Here is an 18,274-nt window from a genome sequence, read left to right as displayed (position 1 = left end):
ATTGATACCTACCAGTCTCACAAATCTCTACTTTGCAATCTAGCCAAAATGCTGCTAGAACAATTTCACTTTCTCCAAAAACAGTCTCTGCTCATCTCTCCTTAACTTCCTTTTCTGGCTTCCCATCAAGTTTAGGATCAACCTCAAAGTTCTCCTCCTTACCTTCAAGGCTCTCCACACTGCTCCTTCCTACATATCAGCTTTTATCTCTGGCTATGCCCCTGCTTGCCTCCTGCATTCTATCTATAACCTTCTCCTTTCCACCCCTTCCAGCCCTACTGTTCTCTCTCATCTTAAGCCTTTTCCCCTCACTGCTCCTTACCAATGGAACTTCCTCACACTGGTTATACGCCAAGCAGCTTCTTTCCCCACCTTTAAGACAAACCTTAAAAGTTTGCCTAAATCAAACCTTAAAAGTTTGCTTAAATTAAGCATTTCAATAGCCTAGCCATGGGGTGCACAACCTGGGGGGAGAATGTCTGCAGGGGGTGCGGGGTCTACAGAGGCCACTCGCGCTTCCCGAAGGCACTTAAATTAAGTGCCAAGGAAGCAGCGAAGTCCTCTGTAAACTGCACTTACCTTGGCTCAGACGACTTCTGGAGACGCATCGCCATGGCAACGTAACGTCATGATGCCCAGGCGCCAGAGCCAAGGTAATAGAGGGGGTGCGCAGAAAGGGGGACAGCAGGCATGGGGGCGCAGGGAAAAAAGATTGTGCTCCCCTGGCCTAGACTCATGGCTACTGTCCCACACCAACAGTCGTTCCTAACACTGTGGCCAAGCACTGCCATCTATTACACTTATTCTCTCATCTCCGATCATACAACCTGGAGTGTAAGCTCTCCGGGGCAGGGATTTCCTTTCCTATTGTCTGATCTTGTTTGTTGTACTTATTGTATTATAATTCCCTGTACTGTATTGTCTCTTGTAAAGCACTAAGTATAGCTGTGGGCGCTATATAAATAATAAAGATATACATACATACATTTCTGCCGTAGGGCTTTCTAAGATATTCTATCACACAACCCTCAAGCAAGATTTAAAGTAGCAGTTCAAGCAATATCCTACATGTGTGTGTTTTTTTTAAATAAATCAGTTCTGTACTATGAGAAAAAGAAAAGAAAGTTTTAAAGACATTTTTAATGTTTCTAATGTAGGCAGCATTTCCATAGTGACAGCCCCTTCCCCTTCTGATAGGCTCTGGCTCTTGAGCCTCACCCTCACTCTAGCAGTGAACCAATTGTATCTACTGTAGTAACTGCCCAATCAATCATAGGAACTACATTGCCCAAAATGCTGTGCAAGAACTGAATTAAATAACCTTGTGCAAGCGATCGATTGCAGTCGATTACAGGAGAACGGATCGATCTGCAGCTTAGCTAATCACTTGTCAGTGTGCAGATTGTATTGATGCACATATTGAATGGGGAAAAAAAATATATATATTTTAAAAACGGCAGCTTGAACTGCAGCTTTAAGCTTAAATGTAACTCCATTTTTAAGTCAAGTGTTAAATTACCAAATTGATCTCAATATGTAACATAATTCTGTTTACCATCACGCAGATTTTATGCAGAGAAGTGTAACCCATGTTCCCCCCCCCCTCGGTCGCAGACTGGAACTCTAGGGTGTGTTGAGGGCTGGTTACTTGTATGTGGGTGGTGCGTACCTGTGAGGAACAGGAGGGCCTGAGTCTCCCGCGTTGGTATTGGGGATAACAGGGACAGGCTTTTGGGGTATATGCCTTCATCTTTAGTGGTGGTGGTGCAGCGCCTCCATCTCTGGCGAAAACCTAAGGAATAGGCTGGAATCCTCCCAGAGAAGCCCAGGTCCCAGGGCGAGAGATTCCAATCTCACACACACAGTCTTGTGTATAAAATAGCAATGTCTCTTTATTGTCCTTACAACAGCACACAGCAGCAGTTCATGCACAGCAGCAGTCCATAAAGTATGCAGTGTACATGATGTTGACCTCCTCTCCTTTTCCTCCAAGCTGTATCCCTGCAGGATGGGCTGTATGGGGTTCCAATATCCCCTCGACACCCACCCATAGGGTATACCCTCTGGGTGAGGCAAGATTCCCCCCTCACCCCTTGAGTAGGGTGAAGGGCATTGGTCCACAGCACTACAGTGCTATCAGCTCTACTCAATGTGCTGAGCGTCTCCTCTCCCGTCTCCTTCAAACTCCCAGACCATATCCTCTCTCTGCTCCAGCACTCTCTGCTCCCAGGACAGAATTACTTGTCCCTTACAGGAACAGGCAGAACTAACTTTAGACAGCCCCACCCCTCGTGATGTCAGCAGTACCTCCCCTCTGTCTCAGGCCTGCATACAGAGTCAGGGGCCTGCCTCTATCACTCAAGGCAGGGCTTGATGTGGGGGAAAAACCCATGATAACTACTGGCGGCCTGCCCTTAACAGGACTTACACCAGTAGGAGAAAGATATGTAGCCCCCATTTCTTACCGGGGCTACAGAAGGCAATCTTTGCGGCATTCAAAATACGCGTTCTTGTTAGGGGTGAGATACAGTATTTCGTGAATCTGGGCCCAAGACTCTCTATAAGAACATTCAAAAAATACATTACAATTCTATTTTTTAAGGCAGCTACAGCTCAATTAAGAAAAAGTGTAATCATAATATTTCCATGTAAGGTAATAATAACAGCAAAAAGAAAACCTCTGGGGAGGAAAGTGGAGCACTGCGCTGGGATAAAGTACAGGAACCGGCACACCAATAGTTAAAAACTAATTTATTGTACCTCCCACCACCCTCCCCCCCAACCCATATCCCTTCCCCAGCTACCCTTCTTCCCCCCTACCCCCCTACTTCCCCCCTGCCTCCCCAGGGCTTTAATATACAGGATGCTGCAGTATACCGATGCTGATTGCAGATAAAACATTTGACGCCCCACCCAAGCCTCAAGCCCCCTTTCTCCCCCCCCCCTACTCTTCCCCGTTCCAGGACCAACTCCCTATCCCCCCCTGTCCCCCAAATACCCCGCCCCTCCCTCTCCCTGCCCCCTGTCTAACCCCACCCCCGTCCCCCCGGGCTGGACCACTCTCGCTTGAATCTGCCTGGTTAAGCACGCTCACGAATTTGGACCCGACAGGCGCATTACCCGGGTTTACCACATGAGGTCGCACAACACTTGTGCTAAGGCAACTGTATAATGTGCAAACTGTTATATGTGAATCATGTACAATGCTGAAGGTTCAATGTTTAAGCCCCCCCTTCCCCCTCCGCCCCCTAGGGCAACTACCCCCACAGCGACCCTTAACGTCCCCATCCCCTCGCCTCCCGATCCAGTTCCCCCTCCCTTGCCCAATCCCGCCCACACACGGCTAGATAGAGCAAAAAGCCCAACTGGCCTGCCATCCCACCGAATAAGCCAACCCGCCGATGCGGAAGCCGGTTGAAGTCACAGAATCTTCTGGGTCTCCACCCGGCCCGCCTTCACTGGTGAGCGTTCTCGGACCCGCCCCCAAGGGTCTTATACCCCACTAACCGGTTCTTTCCCTAAGACCGGTCAAACACTTTTAGACCCCATTAGGGTCGATTTTCCTTCCTTTTTTCAGCCGCTGTCACTGTCCCAGCGGCCCCTCTCCCTACCCCCCCCCCCCTTGCCCATTTTGACTGCACTCCCCAGCACTACTCCAGCGACAACACAAGCGGTCTTAGTTGAGAGATAACAATGTCCCATCAAAAAGCTCTAAAAATTGTCTCCCTAAACGTGAAGGGTCTCCACAATAATCGAAAGCGCCGCCTGGCCCTCCAAGAGATAAAGAAAATAGGAGGGGACGTTGTTTTCCTCCAGGAGACGCACTTCACGTCGCAAGAGCCGCCTAAAATATTCCAGCATGCATTCCCAATGAGTTATTTCTCATCATTTAGCAGCAAGCGTAGAGGGGTTGCCATTCTGTTCCGTTAGGGCACCCCATTTAATTTAACAAAAATCCAAGCAGATCCAGAGGGGAGATTTATTGTAGTCTATGGCTCACTATCCGGCACGTCAATCGCCCTTATTAACCTATATGCCCCAAACGAAAACCAGACAGAATTTCTTAAAAAGGTTCTGGAAGAAATTGACCCACAATACCTATCCTCAATACTCATTGCAGGGGATTTAAATATGGCTCTCAACCCAAAAGAAGACAAATCGAGCCAACCAGGACGACAACACTCCACTCAGTCACAAAGACTGGGGAAAAATTTAAGGACATTATCGGGGACTTTTCTCTGGTAGACATTTGGAGAATACAACATCAGGGACAAAGAGATTATACTTTTTACTCGGCGCCTCACCAGTCTTACTCCCGTATTGACTACTTTCTTGCTTCCAAGAACGTTCTAGAGGCCACCACTGACACAGATATCGGCCCAATTACATGGTCAGATCACGCTCCCATCACCATGACAATCCATCCCCTTCGGGAAAACTATCTCATACTGCTGGAAACTAAACGATTCCTTACTGAACCACTCCGGGACAGTGATGGAACTCAAAAAATCCCTTAAGGAATACTTCAGAATAAACAAAGGCTCCGTAGCCTCTCCAGCAAGCCTGTGGGAAGCCCATAAGGCGACAATTCGAGGAAATTTTATCTCGATTGCCTCCCACCGAAAGAAAACTAAACTCAAATTAACTAAAGAGCTCACAGACAAAATAATCGACTTAGAGCAACAGCATAAAAATAACCCCTCCCGGAGAATTTATAAACAGTTGACAATTGCTCGAAACGATTTAAGGATCATCCAATTAGAAGGGGTAGAAAAAGCTCTTAGATGGATGGGTCAGAGGTATTATGATAAAGGGAACAAGGCCGATAGACTTCTTGCCAGCAAGTTACGAGGAATACAGAAAAGATCGCAAATCACGGCGATCAGAAATAACTCTGGTGAACTCCAATACAACGGAAAAAAAATAGCAGAGGAATTCACCAAATTCTACACTAAACTGTATAACCTAAGAACCCACTCTGCTAACTCTAAAGAGACGGATACGGCTTTAGCCGCCGGTTACCTAGACGAATGCGACCTTCCTTCATTAACAGAGGAAGAAAATACTTACCTAAATGCGAAAATTACGCTAGACGAATTAGAAATGGCCGTTAGAGCCTCCAAAAATTCCAAGGCGCCGGGCCCTGATGGCTTCACAAATGCATACTACAAAAAATTCTTCCCCATCCTGTCCAAACATCTATTAAGTTTGTTCAACTCATTTCTAGACGGGAGTCCTATCCCGTCCACAATGTCGTCCGCAAATTTGGCAATAATACTTAAAGACGGGAAGGACCCCACCCAATGTGGCAGTTATAGACCAATTTCATTGTTGAACAACGACCTTAAACTATATAGTAAAATTTTGGCGAACAGACTTAATCCCATCCTCCCGAGATTAATACACAAGGACCAGGTCGGGTTTGTCCTGGGCCGCCACGCCTCAGACAATACACGCAAAATAATAAACTTAGTAGACCATGCCCACCTTTCAGGCTCAAAGGCAATGTTATTAAGCCTTGACGCAGAGAAGGCATTTGACAGGATTGATTGGCTATTTCTAAACCAGACACTGATTAAATTCGGCTTCAGAGACTCGTTCCTAAAGGGCGTTCAAGCACTTTACCAGAATCCCTCAGCCTCGGTACGCCTCTCGGGCGGAGGCTCTGAACGATTCCTAATCCAGAACGGTACCCGTCAAGGATGCCCCCTATCTCCCCTTCTCTTCGCCCTCACGATTGAACCACTGGCGTCTAAAATAAGACGGAACCCGAACATCCAGGGAATCCCAATCGATAAATCACAATACAAAGTTTCCCTATTCGCTGATGACATCATTCTTACTCTGACTAAACCTCTAACTTCCCTCCCCAACCTCCAGAAGGAACTGGCGGAGTTTGGCAGAGTATCAGGATATAAGATAAACAGCGACAAATCAGAGGCCCTAAATCTTAGTCTCCCTGATCCCGAAGTCAATCTCCTCAAAACCAATTTTAGCTACAGATGGTGCCCTTCATACATTAAATATCTGGGAGTTAATGTGTCAAGGCACTACCGGGATTTATACCGGGATAACTACCCGCGATTATGGGACAAGATCAAAAAGGATCTAGATCAGTGGGAAGGTTACCAGATATCGTGGTTCGGTCGAATGATTTCCACTAAGATGAATATACTCCCAAGAATGTTATACCTTTTCCAAACACTCCCGACCCACGTTCCGGGCGCTGATCTAAAACATATTCAGAACAGATTGTTCCACTTGATTTGGCAGGGCAAGAGACCCAGAGTCGCCAGATCGGTTTTGATGGCAGCAAGATCTAGGGGAGGTCTGGGGGTACCGGACTTACACAGATATTACCTAGCTGCACAGCTCAAGCAGGTGGTAATGTGGAATTCAGACCCGACCCGTTGTAGTTGGGTGGAGATAGAGACTCAATGTGCCAAAATGCCTTCTCTGCAAGCCTGCCTCTGGAGCCTGGACAGAGGAGAGGGACATACACACAACCTGAAACTACAGGCCTCTCGTTTCACATGGGACGTTTGGTCACGTTGTAAATACAAATATGGCCTTACTACCAAAAGCTCCCAATTGACCCCTATCTTTAACAATCCAAAGTTCCCCCCGGGATGTGGATCTAAACTGTTCGAGCAATACAGCATAAGGGGTATAGAGGCGATTGCGGATCTTCTGAGCCTAGGGAGGCTTCTGAGTTTCCAAGAGATAAGGACCAAATATAAAATCAGAGAATTGGACACATTCAAATATCTTCAAATCAGAAACTTTATTAGGACAACATGCCCTCTCCCAGAATACCCCACTCTCACATCGTTTGAACTTCTTTGCGAGACAAAGACCCACCAGAAAGGTCTAATCTCAGACATATACGGGGCTCTAGAGCGCTCCACGACCCCAAAAGAGCATGACTATATGCTCAAATGGGCAGCTGACCTGAACACAGATATAGACAGAGAGACTTGGGAAGAAATCTGGCAGGCAGCCTCGGAGACCTCCCTATGTTCTACAATAAAGGAAAACATTTATAAAATTATGTTTGGCTGGTATCTTACCCCAGCTCGATTAAACCAAATCTACCCTCTGGCATCAGATCTATGTTGGAGAGGCTGTGGTCATAGAGGGGACATGGTCCACATCTGGTGGTCCTGTCCAGAAATTGTTAAGTACTGGGCCAAGGTCCAAATTTTAATAAAAGAGGTCACCGACCTGGAAGTGCCTATTGAACCACTGACCTACCTGCTGGCTGCACCCTTGAAGGACATTGTCCGGCCAGTCAGGAAATTGATATCCTTCATTCTTACCGCGGCTCGATGCTGTATTGTGGCCTCCTGGAGGAAAACAACTACGCATGCACTGGGAACGATCAGAAAAAGAGTCGACGAGGTGATGGTCATGGAACGGCTCACCGCCATCGTTAGACAAAAAATGCCGGCATACGAGGACATCTGGGATCCATGGATCTCCAACAATCGGGCCAGACAGCCAACTCCAGCGCACCAGAGACCGATCACCCCACCATAGGCGCTCGAACACTGCCCTAAAGTTCATACCCCTAAACAGTCAGATGGGTCCCCCTCCCCCCCTTACCCCTCCCCCCTCTCTACCCCCCCCCTCACTTTCCCAGTCCCCCCCCCTCTGCCTTCCTTCTCCGAAGGCTTTCCTCCCTTTTTCTACTGACAACGGCGGTTGTCTATCTGTTTTCCCCCAAAAAATTGTGGAATTGAAAATGTTAGGCTTTTTCGCGCAATACCACTGTATGTTTACCTGAATGCCTAATAAAATTGTTTGAAAAAAAAAAAAAACTAATTTATTGAGCGACTAGGTGAGACACCAACAATAGAGCAACCACCCACTCTCGAGTGGGTGGTTGCTCTATTGTTGGTGTCTCGCCTAGTCGCTCAATAAATTAGTTTTTAACTATTGGTGTGCCGGTTCCTGTACTTTATCCCAGCGCAGTGCTCCACTTTCCTCCCCAGAGGTTTTATTTTTGCTGTTGATCTTCTATAAAGTCGGATGCACGCATTGACGGAGTTCCTGTGGTTCACTTCTACTTCTGATAACAGTGAGTGTACTGTGGTATTGTCCTGCTGCATATTGACTGTGTTGCCTATATGCTCTGTGGCCTTATCTGAGTGTGGTTGGTTAAAAGGGGACACTCTACCTTTGGTATTTGTGTCTCCCCAGTACCCTATAAATCCCACTTTATGATTTAAGCCGGTTAGGTTGGTGGCCACTTACTCATGAGCCATAGGTTCTGATAACACTCTAAGTCAGTACTCCTATTCAATATATTGGAGCAGCTTTATAAGGATTTATATACCCAGGATCAAGATTATTATTATCCAGTCTACATGGGATTTATTGGATGTTATACTCTATGACTGTGATTTGCTTCTGCTGCACCGTGGATGGACTCTATGTCCTTTTTTTTGTAATAATAACTGTGTTTAATATATCAAGAAATACATATCAATAAAATAATCAGGGTAAATTATATAGAGTAATAGACTTCGTGGTTTTCTTCTGTGTCCTGCCATGTTCTGTGTTCTGCATCTCTCTTCTGTCCAAGTGCTTAATTTTGTGATTCACTTATGGCTCTGCCTGTAAGAAGAGCTATTTGGTAACAGCAGGCGGGAATGTTTTAAAGGGTGTAATTGTAGTAAAAAAAAAAAAATTCAAACTGAGTTTCATTGACATTGACGCATCACTGGTGCTACAAGTAACTAAGCCCCTAGATAATTTAGTATTATTGGCCAGATGTCATCAAAGCATAATCCGTGCTATCGCGGCTGAATCAGCGATACCTTAAAATCAATCGGTGGTGATCATCAATTCGAGCTCAATAGCGCGAATTGCGCTTTGATGACTTCCGCCCACTGTATCTTCCTGTCATCTATGGAGAATAGATACTGTAGTTGTGTGAAAATATGTCCATCATACCTGGTAGTTTCTGTCCATAAACGACATCACCACAGTGGCAACGTGGCTGCTCCCTGCTCTACGTTTAAAAAAAAAATTATTGCATCAATATGCTTTTAAAGAGGTCATAAGTTGGCAATTGTATTTATTTATATTAACATAGAATTGGAGCAGGGGGTCTTCTTAGCTGAACCCCATTCATTTCACGTCCGGGGACACCCTGCTTCTAAATATAGTTATCTCCGTAGTGGGTGCTGGTAGCCGTAGGGTTTATGTAATGCAGAGTTTCAAAGCACTCACAGTCTGCAGGCCAATAGGAAGCTGTGATGTCATTAGGTTCAGCTTCCTATTGCAGACAGAAAAATAGTTATATATTGGTGCTTAAATCTATTTCTAAATGGTGAATTAGTGACTTATAATAAGTGCTTAAATAATATATTAGTGACAATTCAAACTCTTAAAGTGAATATGTGATAAAGTGAATCAAATGAAATAAAATGCAGCTTCAACCCTTCATGTAGATTGCTTTTCCTCAATCCAAAAGTGTCAGGTATCCAAGATGTTTGTGGGGAGCGCAGATATATATGTGGAAAGAAAAACAACCAAAATAGTGCAAATATGCCTTTCAAAAGCTGGATATTCAGTGAGTTCTTAGTAGAATCCAGATAAATTTGTACTTACAAATTTCCCAAAATATACTTGTACATAAAGGTTTCTTTCATCCCGAAACAGCAGCTTTCACCAAGATGTATGTATACAGTATGTGTATATACTGGAACCAACAGATCTCTGCTTCCACAATCTGTATGGCGTGTGACGCCTGTTCTCATGTGTCTGAAAGGGATTCCCTCAGGCTGACTGGAGATCGAGCTGTAAGCAGACAGATGTCTTTGGATACGCCCACCTCTGACGTCACTCCGATCGTCTCCAGGAGGCGCCTTCTAACAGCGTGGGGTCAGGAAAGGTAGTGCAGACCGGTCTCAGCTAGTGTGTCCCTCTGCTAACCGATGCTAGATTACACTCTACGCGTTTCACCTCTGCAGGTTTCATCAGGAGTCTCCTTTGGGAAATTTGTAAGTACAAATTTCTCTGGATTCTAATAAGAACTCACTGAATATCCGGCTTTTTAAAGGCATATTTGCACTATTTTGCTTGTGTTTTTCTTTCCACATATATATCTGCGTTCCCCACAATCAGCTTCCTATTGGCCTGAGTGATGCAGGAGATTTAAACTTTGCTGAGATACCGGCACCCCCTTTGGATTCCTTTATTTCGAAAAGCAGGGGTTCCTTGGAGCTAAAATTAATGAGGTTAAGCTCTGGAGATTCCCCTGCTGCAAACCTATGTTTAAAAAAAAGCTGTGTGTGCTGTGCACGCGCATAGTAAGTGAAACTTCTTTGACTTTTGTCACAGAAATTGACCTATAACGCGCGTGCTCCGCACACATGTCAGTCAGTGAGTATGTATGTGTGTCAGTCAGTGAGTATGTATGTGTGTCAGTCAGAGAGTATGTATGTATGTGTGTTTGTTTGTGTGTGTGTCAGTCAGTTTATGTATCTGTGCCGGTCAGTATGTATCTTTACTGGTCAGTGTGTGTATGTGTGTCGGTCAGTGTGTGTATTTGTGTCAGTCAGTGTGTGCATGTGTGTCAGTGTGTGCATGTGTGTCAGTCAATGTGTGTGTGTGTGTGTGTGTGTGTGTGTGTGTGTGTGTGTGTGTGTGTGTGTGTGTGTGTGTGTGTGTGTGTGTGTGTGTGTGTGTCAGTCAATGTGTGTGTGTGTGTCAGTCAGTGTGTGTGTGTCTGTCAGTCAATGTGTGTGTGTGTGTGTCAGTGTATGTCTCTCTCTCTCTGTGTTGTGTGAATGTCTCTCTGTGTCGGTCAGTGTGTGTATGTATGTCAGTCAGTCTGTGTATGTGTGTCAGTCAGTGTGTGTATGTGTGTCAGTCAGTGTGTGTATGTGTGTCAGTCAGTGTGTGTATGTGTGTCAGTCAGTGAGTGTATGTGTGTCAGTCAGTGTGCGTGCGTATGTGTGTCAGTCAGTGTGCGTGCGTATGTGTGACAGTCAGTGTGCGTGCGCGTGCGTCAAAGTGTGCATACGTCAGTGTGTGTGTGTATGTGTTTATTGGCAGCAGTACCAGCATCATGAATGTTGAGCGGGTGGGGGAGCTCACAGTGGGGGGGAAGGAATAGGCACATCATTCAGGGGCGGTGTTCGGTACATCACTGGGGTGTGCGTGCGTGCGTCAGTGTGTGTCAGAGTGTGCGCGTGCATGCGTCAGAGTGTGCGTGTGCGTGCGTCAGAGTGTGTGCGCGTGCGTCAGAGTGTGTGCGCGTGCGTCAGAGTGTGTGCGTGCGTCAGAGTGTGTGCGTGCGTCAGAGTGTGTGCGTGCGTCAGAGTAAGTGTGTGTGTGTGTCAGTCAGTGTGTGTGTGTGCGTCAGAGTAAGTGTGTGTGTGTGTCAGTCAGTGTGTGTGTGTCAATGTGTGTATGTGTCAGTCAATGTGTGTATGTCAGTGTGTGTGTGTGTATGTGTCAGTCAATGTGTGTATGTCAGTGTGTGTGTGTGTCTGTCAGTGTATGTGTATCTCTCTGTGTGTACACACCATATGTCTCTCTGTCTGTGTCCTGCCCCCTCTCTCCTGACTCCCCCCACCCCCGGCGGAGCTGCAGACCCGGGGGGCTCAGTCTGAGTCTTCTGAGCAGATACTCCCCCACCCCCCGGCGGTGTGCTCAAGCTCCCCCCTTCCCCACCCCCCGGCGGCGCGCTCAAGCTCCCCCCTTCCCCACCCCCCGGCGGCGCGCTCAAGCTCCCCCCTTCCCCACCCCCCGGCGGCGCGCTCAAGCTCCCCCCTTCCCCACAACCCGGCGGCGCGCTCAAGCTCCCCCCTTCCCATCCCCCCGGCGGCGCGCTCAAGCTCCCCCCTTCCCCACCCCCCGGCGGCGCGCTCAAGCTCCCCCCTTCCCCACCCCCCGGCGGCGCGCTCAAACCCCCCCATTCCCAGGCTGTTAGGAGCGGCGCGTCCATCGGCATGGCAGCGGGCGGGGAACAGCGCCGCTGCCAGCTGCTTCTGCGCATGCGTGGCACACGGCATGGCAGCGGGCGGGGAACAGCGCCGCTGCCAGCCGCTTCTGCACATGCGTGGCGCGCTCAAGCTCCCCCTTCCCACCCCCCGGCGGCGCGCTCAAACCACCCTATTCCCAGGCTGTTACGAGCGCCGGCGGCGCCGGCGGCGTCGGCGGCAGCCTCCCTCCTCCTGTCCATCGGCATGGCAGCGGGCGGGGAACGGCGCCGCTGCCAGCCGCTTCTGCGCATGCGTGGCGCGCGGCATCGCAGCGGGCGGCTGAACAGCGGCAGTTTTAGGAGGGTGAGGCGTGTGTGGGAGGGTGAGGTGGGAGGGTGAGGGAGGGTGAGGGTGAGGTGTGGCGATTTAGGAGCGGCGCCGGCGGCTATCGCCGCCGCCGCCACATGTGTCAGGGGGCGTGTGAGCGGAGCGGCGTCCATTACGTGACGTCACTTCCGTTTCACATTTCGCCCCCCATCTATCCAGTTTTATCCCATCAGAGGTGCCACTAGAGAAGTTTCACTTCAAAAAAAGTAATTGTAACACCCCTATCCCCCCAAGGCTGCAGAAGATAGGGTGTACACGTATTCAGTCTCTCCATGCTCTGCAGGAAGGGTTTCTACTTGCTTCAGCGTAGTGTAGATCAGTCAGTTTTTACCTTTAGTCTCAGGGCTACTCTGGTGGATCCAGACCTAGGCTGTAGTGAGGAGTAGAATACGTGGAAAAAGGGCGCCAGGAACTTTTAACAGGATGCTTGCTTTATTGTCTGCAGGATCAGCATACCAAACAGCATAGACAGGACAGGCTTTCAATATCTCTCCCATGCAGCAGTTCCCCCTTTGCCTGTAGTTCCTCCCAGGACCCAACTTAACCCTGGATAGGAGTGGAGTAGGCTCAACCCCAGGTCCCTACTTAAACCTGGCTATAGCCCTGCTCCCTGCAGCATGGGAACCTCCTTGCCTGCACCAGGCACCTAGGACTCTTTGAACAGGATCTCCACAGAACTACTCACTAGGGTGAGTCCCTACCTTATATACCCAGGGGGTGTAAACCTTCCCTCTCTCCCCCCCCCTGCCAGTCTCTGGGCAAAACTGAATGTTGCAAAGCATCACCACACCAGTCACAGACCTACCAGAACGTTCCTAGCTCTAAGTCATGCTCACCAGACTAGCAGGTGCCTGAATATTGCAACAATATAACTTGCCTCTGGTACTTCTCACATGTAGGACTGTGTGCAATGGGTTTAACCCCTACACTGGCAGAGTACTGCCATAGCCTTCATGCTAAAAGGGCCTGGTTTTAGCAGGGGGGCTACATAATAAAAAATAAAAAAAAGCAAGAATTGCGCCATTCATTTTTTTTATTTTTAATTGTATTGTATTGTATTGTATGTCTTTATTTATATAGCGCCATTAATGTACATAGCGCTTCACTGTAGTAATACATGTGGTAATCGAATAAATAACAGATAATATAAATAACAGATCATGGGAATAAGGGCTTTAGACAAACATAACATTAAGGAAGAAGAGTCCCTGCCCCGATGAGCTTACAATCTAATTGGTAGGTAGGGAGAATGTACAGAGACAGTAGGAGGGAGTTCTGGTAAGTGCGTCTGCAGGGGGCCAAGCTTTATGTATCATGTGTTCAGAATACCCACAGTGCTATTCATATGCTTCTTTAAGCAAGTGTGTCTTAAGGTGGGTCTTAAAGGTGGATAGAGAGGGTGCTAGTCGGGTACTGAGGGGAAGGGCATTCCAGAGGTGTGGGGCAGTCAGTGAAAAAGGTTTAAGGCGGGAGAGGGCTTTAGATAAAAAGGGGGTAGAAAGAAGACATCCTTGAGCAGAACGCAAGAGTCGGGATGGTGCATAGCGAGAAATTAGGGCTGAGATGTAAGTAGGGGCAGAAGAGTGTAAAGCTTTAAAAGTGAGGAGAAGAATGGAGTGTGAGATGCGGGATTTGATCGGAAGCCAGGAGAGGGATTTCAGGAGGGGAGATGCTGAGACAGATCTAGGAAAGAGTAGAGTGATTCTGGCAGGAGCATTTAGGATAGATAGTAGGGGAGACAGGTGAGAGGCAGGAAGGCCGGACAGCAGGAGGTTACAGTAATCAAGACGGGAGAGAATGAGAGCCTGATTAAACAATAAACAATGCCTTTTTTCTTAGAACAAAATGACTACTTAAAATGTTAGGGGCATTGCTTGTAATTACGCTTTATTATCTTTACTGCTGCAAGCTGCTTACATGGAACTATTTGTAAAGTCTAGTTTGGGTTAAGGAAGTACAGCATTAGTAATCCTTTCATGGACTTCTTTGTTATTCTTCATATGGCCTTGGCAATGGCATTGTGGTTTGTCTGCAACCTAGACAGTTGCACATGTGGACAAAAAGACTTTTAGAAATAGCAAAAGTGGAAGATTTTAGAGGATTTCCTTTTTTGTCTTGTGGAAGCTTTCAAGCTAAAAGCTTGGAAGGAGAAAATGTGAGCATTGAAAAAGTGAGCAATTAGAGGAAACGTTATACTGTATGATGCTGAGGATTCCCCTTGGGTCATGTCTTTAAAAATAGAAAGTCTATTCATCTTAGATTTCTTCTTTCACGTCTTGACCACAGTGCTGCCTGGGACAGGATATTTCTCAACTGGAGAGGTTATTTCTGGCAGTGACTCCCCCTATCTCTGTAATGTAGCCAAATCAGGTGTTACTATTGGTCCTGTCACTTGTTTAAGTTATTGCTTGGTGTGATTTTGTAAACAGGACATTTTCTATCAAATGTAACGGTTTGCAGTGCTAAAATATATATTACCATATATTACCGTAGTTGAGAGACTATAGAAAAAATACTATGAAAAAGCGCTAAAGTGTCTACAATAAAATAATATAATAAAGTGTTTAAACAGTGATAAACTCTTACATAAGAATAGGCTGCCTAGTATCTACTGCCCTGTGCAGACAGAATCAAAACAAACAACCAAATAACCTGGCACCAAATAATGTCCAAAGGTGATAAGTCCTGAGATCTTCAGTGGATGAGCACAAGTGCTTGCAGACATGGAACGAGAAAAACAGAAAAGGGACAAAACATTAAATTTATTTTTATAGTCTGTCACTAAGGGTGCGCCAGGTTATTTTGTTGTTTGTAGTTGAGAGACAAACACAAAGAGCTCAGTTCCTTCTCGGTTCACCCTTACCATTCCATTTGCAATGAGAAATAAACTAAATAACCCCGACCCTAACAATTCTGGGCTGATGACTTTATGACAGTGATACAGTTCATATGTTAATATTGGATCACTGATGCTTTTTAAAAAGCAAACAATAAAAGTATTGCAGTGAATTGTGAAAATTATCAATCAAATGTTAACACGAGAGATGAGCAAACCTGTCAAACCTTACCCACATATTTTCCACAGATTGTTTACTAAAATACGATACGCACACAAAAATCCAAAGGCAGGTTGGGCACTGAAAAAAATCTGGCAAAATAAATAAAAGCTATAATATGTCATTTATTGAATTTGCCATACATGTACCATTAATTAAAAACATTTAAGTAGAGTGCCCTATTGGAATTGAAGGGTCTACATTACATTTCAAATGTTTTAGTAGCCACAAAAAGGTTATAATATGGAGAAGAAAAAAAATGTAAACGTCACAAAAAATCTCCACTATACAAACCAGAGAAGGGCTCCAAGATTCCTGGGTCCCTTCACCATCCTCGAAAGGGTCAACGCTGTGGCGTATCGCCTGCTGCTGCCTCGGTCTATGCGAATTCCGTCGTTTTTTCATTTGTCCTTGTTGAAGCCGGTCGTCCTGAACTCTCAGTTTCCTGATACTTCTCCTAGACCACCTCTGGTCATTGTTCACAGTCAAGAGGAATTCGAGATCAGATCTATAATCGACTCAAGATACTCCGGGGGAGGCGTCCAATTCCTCGTGCATTGGAAGGGTTTTGGACCCGAAGAACGCTCCTGGGCACCACTTCGTCAGATTCATGCTCCCAGTTTTTTACGGCGGTTCCATGCCAGGTTTCCACACAAACCTTATGGAGATCGTCATGAGGCCGATCCTCAAGGAGGAGGAACTGTAAGGAATCAGAGAACATGTCGTTTGCGACATGTTCCCTCCTTACCCAGTGCTGCTGCTGCCGCTGCTCCACTCTCCACCCATACGCGCAACCCCGCTCTGATTACAGAGCGCGCACACCCGCAGCTCTTCAGCCCCTGCCACGGAGCGTGGCTCCGCCCCTCCGGATGCACCGCACGTGCACGTGACGACGTGCAACAATCCCCAGCTGCGTGTTAAGCATCATATGTGCTTCTTCTCTCCTGCAGCCTATCCCAGCTTCCGCTGCAGCCGCGCCTCCGCTCCACCCCCTGCTCCATTGGTTCTGTCTGCCTACATATACCCTGTTCCTGCTGTCAGTGCTCAGCATAATTCGGTATAGCCTCACTGCTTCCTACAGTTGTGCCTTGCCTTGTTCCAGTCTTGTCTTTCAGATTAACCTCTTGTGTACCGACCCGGTTTGCAAGTGAACCCCTCTGGATATTGACCTCAGCTTACCCTCGACTATGGCGACTTCTCCAACCCCTGATCACGACAAACGGACCTGGACTATTCTACCATCTATAATCCCAGACGACGGCTAACGGACTTCTATGATTCTACTCTCTCCAATCCCAGGACCTGTAAGTATACCTATTAACCCTCTCTCTCCAACCCAGACCCGGCAACACCAGACAACGCTAGAACTTCGTTCTTTTTAACACTAGGTTTTCAATGTGATGTTAACATAAGTTTACATTATAATACTTTCCTTTGTAAGTACACCCTTATCATTAACATTACATCAACTGAGGTTAATGTTACTTTAAATTGCCTAATAGCATTTAGTGAGTCTGGGCCCTATTGTCTTAGTGACAGTATCTCTGTTTACAATAGTCTACATAGTTTAGAAGAGTTCCAAGCATAGTCAAACTGCATTGCATACCAGAAATAACTTAGAGACCCATACTGTATTAAACTACTACACAGATCACAAAAAATGTAATAATTGCTCTACTGACACTGAAAAATCCTAAATCCACCCCCACTCAAAACAAAATAGTGGTGATGTGTCCTGCACTGGGTTCTTTTCATTCTGCTTGGATCTTCACTTTAGAACAAATTTTAAAATAAAGCAATTCAAATGTAACATGCAACTATAATTTGTACTAGGCCCTGTTACTCAATTATATTTTCCATATTTCCATTTCGGCTACTACATTTTCAGTGTTTCTGTGTCTACAGATCTATTGTCATTGACATGTAAGATTAATCTAAAAACTAAACATCTGTTCTTCTTACACTCAGCCTATAAAATATGCTAATGAAACATCTTTCATTTATTACAGTTGAAAAATATATATTATTGAATTAGGAAATGAGGCACTGGCAGTTGTTTTGCTTTTACAAGCATGTTTTGCATGTAACGTATATTTTGGAAGTTGAGTTACAGCAGTGTTACACCACAATATAAAATACCAATATATCAAATCTTAATAATGCAACAACAACAAAAAATACTGGCTGAGAGATACATTTGTAGCTCTTCAAAAATCCCCTTCTGTTATTGGTCAGTTCTCATTATTTTGTACTATGGTGCTAAATAAAATAAGATTGTCAGAATGCAAAAATATGTTTTGGTGGGATGACGCTGATAATCAGTATGTGCTGGGGTGCATTTATTTTTGGAATTGGTTACATTTTCAAGCTGAGCATGAAGTACTTCAAGGATCTAGGCAGAAATTCACATTGTATGACATCTGTATTTTAATACGAGTTATAATTCCGATCATTCTACCCATTCTTTCCAGTCTTATTCAGTGAAACATTAATACACAATAACAGTGTTCCTGCATAATACTTTGTTACAATTCACTTTCCATTGACTATACAGACGATATGGGATACAAGAAGAGTATAGACTTACCAATTCAACTCTTCCAAATCCTCCAACTCCAAGTGTGTCAATGATGTTGAAATCCGACAGTTTGAGATTGCTGAAGAATGCAGCCTCAGCTTCATATCTGTATTTTTTGATGCAAAAAAAGGGAAACTTTTTAGAAGTACAAACATGAGAACTGCCTCTAATTGGACCAGAAAGGCTCGGCATCATTTCCAAGTAGGATCAATGTTTTTGTTCGGTCCAAGCACTGCAATATCCCATCAGTTTTCATTTATTTCTTTGCCTGCATATTCAAGACATTCTCCAGGTCCCATTAATTGCAAATAATT

At 45.8% G+C, this 18,274-nt stretch overlaps 1 protein-coding gene across 6 annotated transcripts in view; it reads right to left on the bottom strand.

Moving 5' to 3' along the window:
• Positions 1 to 18,274, bottom strand: part of PRKG1 (protein kinase cGMP-dependent 1) — a 1,423,135-nt gene that overhangs the window by 52,154 nt on the left and 1,352,707 nt on the right. For all 6 annotated transcript variants that reach the window (XM_075612928.1, XM_075612930.1, XM_075612925.1 and 3 more), the window contains exon 10: positions 17,970 to 18,066. In XM_075612928.1, the coding sequence (XP_075469043.1) occupies positions 17,970 to 18,066 (97 nt within the window). The remainder of the gene's footprint in view (positions 1 to 17,969; positions 18,067 to 18,274) is intronic.

This window comes from Ascaphus truei, chromosome 8, assembly GCF_040206685.1.
Source record: "Ascaphus truei isolate aAscTru1 chromosome 8, aAscTru1.hap1, whole genome shotgun sequence".
NCBI classification, from domain to species: domain Eukaryota; kingdom Metazoa; phylum Chordata; class Amphibia; order Anura; family Ascaphidae; genus Ascaphus; species Ascaphus truei.
Note: the sequence above shows the minus strand (reverse complement) of the source record. Positions and strands in the feature narration are given on the sequence as shown.